At 49.9% G+C, this 8,901-nt stretch overlaps 3 protein-coding genes across 4 annotated transcripts; 1 reads left to right on the top strand and 2 right to left on the bottom strand.

Moving 5' to 3' along the window:
• Positions 1-3,813, bottom strand: FOXG_01874 (uncharacterized protein). 2 transcript variants are annotated; one of them, XM_018378939.1, is made up of 2 exons: positions 2,687-3,813; positions 1-2,516 (listed from the first exon to the last, which is right to left on the bottom strand). In XM_018378939.1, the coding sequence occupies exon 2, from the start codon at positions 2,437-2,439 to the stop codon at positions 121-123; it is 2,319 nt and encodes a 772-aa protein (XP_018234934.1). In that variant the 5' UTR covers positions 2,440-2,516; positions 2,687-3,813; the 3' UTR covers positions 1-120. The 2 variants fall into 2 exon arrangements, with proteins under 2 accessions (XP_018234934.1, XP_018234935.1); XM_018378940.1 differs by having other exon boundaries at positions 1-2,511.
• FOXG_18202 (uncharacterized protein) lies at positions 2,925-3,241 on the top strand (the record flags this gene model as incomplete). The annotated part of the gene is made up of 2 exons (XM_018398252.1): positions 2,925-3,050; positions 3,140-3,241. The coding sequence occupies 2 exons, from the start codon at positions 2,925-2,927 to the stop codon at positions 3,239-3,241; spliced, it is 228 nt and encodes a 75-aa protein (XP_018234936.1).
• A 2,575-nt stretch (positions 3,814-6,388) lies between the features above and the next one.
• Positions 6,389-6,502, bottom strand: FOXG_18201 (uncharacterized protein; the record flags this gene model as incomplete). The annotated part of the gene is made up of 1 exon (XM_018398251.1): positions 6,389-6,502. One exon carries the CDS (start codon positions 6,500-6,502, stop codon positions 6,389-6,391), a length of 114 nt encoding a protein of 37 aa, XP_018234933.1.
• Between the last annotated feature and the right edge of the window lie 2,399 nt (positions 6,503-8,901).

Below are 8,901 nucleotides of genomic sequence, written 5' to 3'. Positions count from 1 at the left end.
ATAGGTCAGTTCTCGAAGGAATTGTTATGTTTTTATATTCTTTCGTCAAATCATGAATGTCATACATATTTATGCTTATTTCGTCATCTTGCCACGTTCGTTTTCAGTGTCGTCTTGGTTTTAAAATTGAGTCGTATAGCTTCGCGGTAATCCGGGCTTGTTGCTCCTTGGGGGATTTCTGCTGTTGTTCTGCGATGTGGATCCAATCTTGTCAAAACCCTTGAAAATGTCGAGCTCCGGCATATCTGTAATGCCGCCAGCGTTGGGGCGGGTAAAGTCCAGTTGGTCCATCATAGCCCCCGAAGTCCAGTCATTGGGGTCCAAGGAAACGTTCAAGAAGTCGGCAAACTTTGTGGACTGATTTCGCAAAGGAGATTCCTGGAACATCTTGCTTGGGGAGCTCAGGCCCTCGAATGCCTTGCTCGGGGTATCGAACTGCATAGACTGCTCAGGTGGCCGTAGTAGTGGAGCAGAGGCGATGGGCTTTCTGGCAGCGGAGTTGGTGATATCGCCAAGAACTGATGCGGAAACAGTTCGATCTAGACGGGTACGTTTCGCGGGACGCTTCATAGGAGACCCAGCCTCGACTGAGCTCATGACAGGGAAAGAACCATCCTCAAGGCAACCCATACCAGTCAAGTCCTGATTCATAGAGAACTCTCCATCACTAAGGATACTCACACCGAAGTTGGACGGACAGAAGTCGTTGCCTAGGTAGAAAGCTGGGCTATAAGGAATGTTCTCAGCGTCGCCTTTCCTATCGGGTGACTGGAGCATGTTCCGGACCGCGTCGCGGTGAAGTCGAAGGTTGGTGTTTGGAGAGGCTGATGGAGGTGGTCGAGCAGGAGGATTAAGTTTGACCATAGGAGTAATCGGTGGCAGCATCTGCTTGTCGTACGCTGGTCGGAGAGGAGACGAAGAGACAGGTGGAATGGCGGAATAGAATCGTGTCTTGGTCGGGCTAAAAGGAGATGATTTCCGAATACGGGCGATCTCCTCCTCAGCACGGCCCCTCGACTTGTTTCGAGGGCGGTCAGCCTCAGATGTCAGCATGAACTTTTGGCTAGGCCTGATAGCGGATGACATCTCGACAGAAGAATAGTAACCGCTGTCGTCCATGGATGCAAATTTGCGCTTATGAGACCGTGAGACAGATGAAGCAATATTTCGGGAGACGGTAGGCGGCGTGTTACTTCGATGATCCACATGCCGAGAGACAGGCGGTGACGAGTGTATGGCGGCAGGCAGAGGCGAGTAGAGATATGAGTCGAGAGAGAGTTCTTGGTCGGCCTTGTCAGCAGCATCCTCGGGACCCAGGTTGTCCGAGACAGGAATGGTAGCGTCGGACGAGAGATCGACTGGCATTGACATGGTGGCCTGGGAGGTAGGAAGAGGTGGCAGAGCCGGCTGGCAGGTTGGAACAGGGGGCGGTAGTGTAGGTTCCTGAGTCGGTGCCGAAGCCGGTCGGGAAGGCTCGAGTCGAGTCGACATGACGTGAAGGTTCTCGGATGCGGAGGCAGACTTGCGAGTCGGCTTCTTGTTCAGGTACTGTGCTTCGTGACCGGGCTTAATCACCCAGTAGTGGCCTTTACCAGGGTCATCCTTAGGTCTCTCGATCTTCACAAAAGCCTTCTGGAGACTGAGGTTATGGCGAATGCTGTTTTGCCAGCCAGCATCAGTAGGGCTATAAAAGGAGTAGTTGTCGCTGATCCACTTGTAAATCTGAGCAAGTGTCAGTCGTCGGTTGGGGGATCGGAAGATGGCCATAGCGATCAGGTCGGCGTAGCTGAGGGCGGGTTTGTTGCCATCATCGATAATTGGAGGGAAACTATCGTGGGGAGGAATAACAGTTGTCGCCTCTGTCTCTGCTTCAGGCTCTGTCGCTGTCGCTGTCACTGGCTCAGCCTTTGTCTTCTTGGCAGGCCTGAATTCCTTGATGGGAGCAGCCTCCATGAGAGCGCGCTTGCCGTTTGGCTTCTGATAGTAGTTGCTGACCGACGAATCAATCGCAGGAGGTGCCGGGAAGAGCTGAGGGTGGACGTTCTCCTTTCCGTAATCCCAAGCCATGTCAAAACTTTGCTTTTGAGGCATCGTCTTAAAATTCGATAGGTAAGGTTTCTTTTGTAACGAATCCGTGGTATGGCTTCGCCTGGATGGAGGCGCCATCGCGACCATGTTTAATTTGTTGCCGTGGGCCGAGGCCAATGGGATTTGCGAGGCGGAGGAAGGCCGTTGCTTGAAGGGCGAGTGCGCATTGTGAGAGGCGGTGGGCGGGTTGAAAACGACGTTTGAGGTTGAGCTGGTCAAGGGCCTTCGGGCTTGCTTTGGGGCAGAGGGCATAGGAGCGTGACTGGTCATTGGGGTGACATTCTCTGGCATGTCGTCCTGGAATATTTGTAGCGGCCCAGTGGAACTGGGAAAGCGCGTGTGTTTGCCCATGTCGATCGAGTAACGAAGCTCGATATCGGGTCAATGGGGCTGCGGTACTGAGCAAAATGGTTGAACCAAACGCTGTACTTGAAATCAAGGTTAGTCAGTCGATGCCGGGGACGGAAAGTGGAAGAGATGACGGTAAGATAACGGGCGAAGGTGGGAGTTAAAGAGTGGACACCGGCAGAGCCTAATGGGACGAGTGTGCATGACGGCAAGGAAGAGGGAGAGGGAAAGAAAAGGACGTCCTACTGACTTGGATGGAGCGTGGAGTTCAAGGTAGTAATGAGCTGTGGGGCTGCTTTGACAGGGCTGTCGTGACTTGGTCGGAGCGTTCAATAGGACGAGCAGCCGGTATCTGGGGTTCGTTCGTTCACGGTCTCTGGGAGTTGCTCCGAATATAGAAGCGACTTTGGTCCGCAGGAATGAAGATGACCGGGTCGCGTTGACGAAGAAACATCAGCAGATCAAAGCGGTTTAGAATATTGTCGCAGATGAGTCAAGACCGGCTAGGTTGGTGGACGGTCGAGAGGGTAAAGCTGGTGATTAAAGAGCAAATCGTGAACCAGGATAGGCAGGGTCGACAATTAGCCAGGTGCAGATATGTAGAAGCGGTAAAGGTTAGTAAAGGTGAGTGAGTAGTCGCCGATTACTCTCTATCAAATGGACGAGACGCAAATGTCGATTAATTCTGACTGAGACGGAATAGCGAAAACAATCTCTAGAAAATGAGGAACGGCAGAAGAGTAAGAGTAAGAGTGAGAGTGAGAGTGAGAGTATGAGTGCGACCAAGGGAGGAGATGGAGGTTGATTGTAGAATGATGCAGCCAAGACGAGGTGCAAGGTGTGGTGCCCAAGATTAGTGTACTGCACCGCGCCCTGCAGTACAAGTGCAGGTGAATGCGGGCAAGAAGCGAAAGAGAGAGAAGAAAGAATAGGGCCCCTCCGGCGCAGCAGCTGGCGTGCGGAGGCGTCTTGGGACCTGCTGGAGATGGGGGCTAGGCCGTCTCTCAGTGGGCGCTGTACCGCGTATGGCTGTACCTGTGGCCGCCGTGTGTGAGGCCCAGTGGGGACCAGGCGCAGGGAGGATGATGAGAACAGCGACAGGGATTGGATGGAGAGCGCCCGGGCTGACACGACACGGCAGGAAGAGCGCGAGAGTGAGAGCTAAAAGAGGGGATTCTGCGTGAGCACTGTCTCTGGTCTGCCTTGGTATCAAGATTGGATGGGCGGATAATCGAAATCGATCAGTTCGGGCAGAGCGAGACTGATGTCATATGGACTTTAATTGATCAGGACCTGATTGAACTCGGACCTCTCTTGTCTCGCTCGCATCAAGTCGCAGTAACGAGTATCACGGGGTGAGAAAGGAGGAGGAGAACAGGAGGGGAAGAGAAGAGAGAGAAGAAGTCGAGATGGAGAGCACAGCGCAGCGCAACGATTCGATTCGATAGGCAAGGTAGGTTGCGATAACCAAGTAAAAGCAAGGGTGTGTATAAATCGAGGGCGTACGTGTTTCGGGAATGGGCGATTGAGAGCTAAAAAAGATCCAACCGACCAAAGGGAGAGCGTCAAGGTGAGGTGAGCTCGCGAGGTGAGGTGTGGGCCACTGTAAAACTAGGGGCGTGAGGATGCAGGGATCTTAGGTAACCCTCCACTAGCGTCACCTTAACAAGGACCGTGAAAGTCCCATTTCCATTCCCATTTCCATTTCAGCAGCGGATGCATCACCAGGCGCCCTCATCCTCGGCCTCGACGCGCGCGGGGATTGACGAGAAATGATTGGCCAGTCTGATTCTCTAACAGCCAAGAGATTTTCACGATTGCACTGGCTGAGTTGAATGCGGGGGATTGTATTGGGTATTGGTTGTCGACAAAAGAGACAAAGTGACAGAAGCCTCCTTTCTTCTCTGCCTCAAGTCATCTAAGTGCACAAGTCAGATTCACTCGTCTCGAGGCGAGATGAGGTCGCGCAATAGGCTATGAATACGGATTGGAGGACACTGAAATGAAGACATCTCCTCAGACTCATGCGGCCACATTGTTCAACCAGGCTGTGGATCATGCTATTCAAGGCCTTGGTGTTTGAGCCTGGAACCACATAAAAACGATAACTGGCTGCTCTCCTCCATACGAAACTTAGTACTAGGGATGTGTATGTATGTGCATATATGTTAGGCAGTGGAGATGGCACCCAGCAGATCTCGATCTTGTTATCGGAGTCTTTATGCGTGCTCCGTATTCACGGCCTAACGTACAGTGCCTGTGCCTGTTGCGTTCCGTTTCTGCCGTATCAGAAAAGTGGTACACCCAAGATTTTCAGATTTGGATGCGAAGCGAATATGTCGTGCTCTGACTGATGTGCCGTGCCGTGCTGTGTTGTTGTTGTTGTTGGTGGTGGTGGTGGTGCTGTGGGATGCTTCCGGATCAGATGCTGGGATTGTGTTTGGTGCCGATCCTACCTTGGACTGAAAGTCTGTATGTCTTGTCAGATGAATATGGGGATATGACAGAAACGGGCACAAGAATCGAGGGACTTTTAGTGATACAGCTTAAAGGTATCTACCTGATATAACATTGCCTATAGTGAGACCAGTTCCGCATGGCAATTCAACTATCTTTCTTTTTATACATTTCTTCTTCTTCTTCTTCTTCTTGAAATGCTTAAATGAAATCGACATATATTTACAGCAAGTCAGCAGCCATACCTAGTGGTAGAAGAAACAGGAAAAGCTCATCAGATAGACGAGACGCCATGCCACGCCATGCTATACCGTAACGAGAACAGCCAGCCAGCCACAGTTGGAAGCAGAAAAGGTCTAACGTTAGAGATGCCGAGAGCTATTGGATTGACTACGCCTCTTTGCTCATCAATGCCTTTCTTTGTCTTTGTTCGAATTTTATCGGCGTTTTTCTTTTTCCTCTTCTCCTCCTCTTGCTAGGCATGTATGTACTTTTAGTATACGTTTTCCCTACGATGATCGATTGATGGATGTAATGGGTAAAGATCACGGAGTTTAACACCCCCTCTCAAGCCCGTGGTTCCGAGCAGGGTTCTTCAGACGATGATTGGCCTTGTCCTTGTCGAGGAAGCGTAACTGGGTGGAATGCTTCACTTGGCAAAGTCAAGACTGTCAAGTCAAGCCCGGCCGAGTCAATTCAAAAGTCCAGTCACAGGCAGACCGTTGAATACAGTACTTTAGTAGGTGGTAGGTAAGTAAGAGTGCTAAGGTAGCATAAAACGGCCGCCAACCAAGAATGAGCAAGGATGCGGCAAACTGAAAGAGAGTCGAGGTCAGGGTCAGTGCGCACCGCCTTTGTTCTTTTTGACAAAGAATTAAAAATGGTGTGGGTGGATTGAAGCGAGTTATGTGTGAATTGCCTTGTTCGAGTCGACCAAGCTGTGAGCTGGTGATGATGATGATGAGATAGCAAGTTTGGGCGCGCTTTTGGTCGACCAAGACGCGTCTTCAATGGCAATCTTTGTTTGGATTGTAGTTGTCGAGGACCAATCAAATACTGCCAATCCCAAGGGTCTGCAGCAGAGGTTGCATCGAGCAGTCTCAGAATTGCGATACCTTACTTAGCTCTTGGTGCCTGCACCCACCATCAGCAGAGGCGAAACAAGCGACGAGGAGAAATACGAGACCCCCGCATCTCAACTTCTCCCTCTACCTTGCAATCTACATACCGACAACACTTCTTCGTCGTCATTCATTGTTCATGGTGTCGTTCTCGGTCTTGAGTTGTAATGGACCCATCCATGGATATCCTTGGGTGGCTGACAATGACATTGGCGCTGATAATGGGGCTCAACAAAGAGACTTTAACAGGATCACCCTTGCATGTGAAGAACCGTGATTTTCCTCGTGCCGCCTCTGATCTTCCTCCGTTCCGCAGTTTATTAGAGTTTGCATTGAGACCAGAAAAGTGAAGAGTACTTACGCAGTACGGCACTTTAACTCTTTGTAGCTGAAAGCTGGAGGCTGAGCCTGTGAGCAAACCACTTGAAGTTCATCATTGCCATGCTATCTGGGTTCTGGACCTTCTGGCATAGGGACGTGCCCTTCATCAACTTAGAGCACTGATATCCTTGAAGGTTAATAAGCCCCGAGATACTTTGCAGTATGTCGATCGAAGACTGGCAGTGAACCGTCTCACATCAATCAAATACTCAGAGTAAACAGAGGTTTAAAAAACACGAGAAGCATAAATATTCCGTTGCGCCAACGGTCCTGCAGGGCGTTGTAAACCCCATTGCAGCTGTCATTAATTCGCTTTGGGCTGTTTTAATGGATGTGCATCGTAGATCGAATTGAGCCCAAGACATGCATGGCCACTGTTGAAGAAACCCAGGGCCATTGAACAACGTACCTCGCCTCATGTAATGGCTCAAACGCTGATAACAGCCTCAACCTCTGAACCAAGATTTATTACGGTGGGTTGACTAACGTGCTCTTAATTAGTTTAGTCAATCATCGGCTAGCAGATCCTTGCTCCATCATCAATAGTTTCAGCTGTCAATGGGTTTTCTTACTTGCAGACTCGTTCGAAATAGCGCAACGCAACCACAACCACAACCACATTCGGCTCAACGGAGGGAGGAGGAAAGGCCAAAAATCGAGACCAGGACAGACCAAGAAGACCAAGACCGAATCTTGAATATCCCGTATCATAGCGGGGTAAGTAAGCGAGGCGTCATCATGATCAGTCAGGACTCAGGCTGTGCTGTACAAAAACCCACAAGTTGGATCTGCTTCCCCTCCTCTTTTATCCCACCATCACTAACACTAACACTAACACCACCAAAACTCAATTATTCAAGCTTATGACGCGTCTTTTTTTCCACCTTCTGTAACGCGTCTTGTCTCTTGCATTATTTACACATTGCCTCTTTAGGTAAACACCCAACAAACTCTACTACGACTCCAACCTCTCTCTCGTCTGGTAGGTCTTTGCAGGAATGGATATATAACCCAAAATGCGACCTCACCATCTGACTTGTCCTGACCTTACCTGACCTGACCTGACCTGGCCTAACCTGACCTGACCTGACCTGACCTAACCTCACCTCAGCTGAGCCTGAGGTGTTGTAATGACAATCAATTGACTGATGTGATAATTTTGACCGCTTTTTCGTCCACCAAATTCCTCCCTTGAACGGGCACTTACAACTTTGCCAGCTGATCTTATCCCCTGAATGAATATCCGAACTCACTCACCTCGACGCCTGGACGCCTAGACGCGGTGACATCATGACCGCTGTCAAACGATTCATTCATTCTTTAAAAAGAAACTGATCAGTCTCGTTTCGTGCCCCATCCTCAATTAAACTGATATCCACATCGAACACGCTCCACGAAGCCATTCGCTCAAGGGCAAACACCCCAGTAAGTTCTTGACAAGGCCCAGGCCCTTTTTTTTCTCCGCAAATGGTTCTCAAGGGCTTCAATGGGTTCTCATATTGGGACGGGATGTGCTGTTCATGCCTTGTAAGTGAAGTGAAGTGAATTCAAGTGAATATAGGAGAAAAGAGAGCAAAAAAGCTAGTCACCTCGTAGAGGCAGGGATTTAGAGGGCTTGGGTAGTAGAAAACGCCTAACTGCCGTCGCATAAGAAATGCTAATTTTCCAAAAACCAGTTTCTTGAAGCGATTCACACTTTGACAACTCATCTAGTCCCGGGCTAAGCAGGCATCTACTGTGACATCTATCTATCTGGTTGGTCTTGTTACAGTAGCCCTGTGCCTGTTGGTCTCATGAGGCCAGACCTACCATACCATGAAGGTAGCAGAAGCTGATCTGAGCTTTCATCCGATCGGGCGCTCAGTTCACTGCCATCTTACTTGCTTTGTTGCTTTTTCCTTTCTTTCATTTCCTTTCATTCTGTTTATTTCCCTCGTTCTCAAGCGGCCGAGGTTTTCCTCTCAGACCCGCTCGCAAAGTCAACCCTGCCAAACCATCGTGGAGTCTTGGATTCAAGCCATTTATCCCTGCATATATCGGACGCTCCGTGCCTATACTCCGTGCTGTAGTTAGGCATAGAATTCGGCACATCAACCACATACGTACCTCGATTCTCCCCTGGAAGACTCGATAGTCTCTTTCGACCAAGCTTCCGGCATATCTCGGCCCCATCTCTGGTGCTGTTAACACTATACTAGGCTCTACTATCCCTGACGGGCATCTCATGATCTCTACAGAGTATGCCTTCACATATCTCGCCTTCCAAGGCATGCCGACTCGTAAGGAATGGAATAGCCTACACATTACACACTCTCGGCTCTCTGACATGCCGTAACTGACCCTGTACCTACATCCTCGCACCCTCGTTTAGCTCATCCCGACTCTTTGCATGTTTCATTTAGATTGACAAGTCCACATGCACTACCTCCCGCACCTCACACTCACACTCATACTCACATTCACTGCATGCCTTGTCAGCTTGGCCAGTAATTCCCGCCAAGACGAG

Source organism: Fusarium oxysporum, chromosome 5 (genome assembly GCF_000149955.1).
Source record: "Fusarium oxysporum f. sp. lycopersici 4287 chromosome 5, whole genome shotgun sequence".
Classification (NCBI taxonomy): domain Eukaryota; kingdom Fungi; phylum Ascomycota; class Sordariomycetes; order Hypocreales; family Nectriaceae; genus Fusarium; species Fusarium oxysporum.
The sequence above is the reverse complement of the archived record's forward strand: the minus strand, read 5'-3'. Positions and strand labels throughout refer to the sequence as shown.

What these genes read in the sequence shown, in the direction of transcription:
- FOXG_01874 (XM_018378939.1), bottom strand. Translation starts at nt 2,439, where the DNA reads ATGGGCAAACACACGCGCTTTCCCAGTTCCACTGGGCCGCTACAAATA.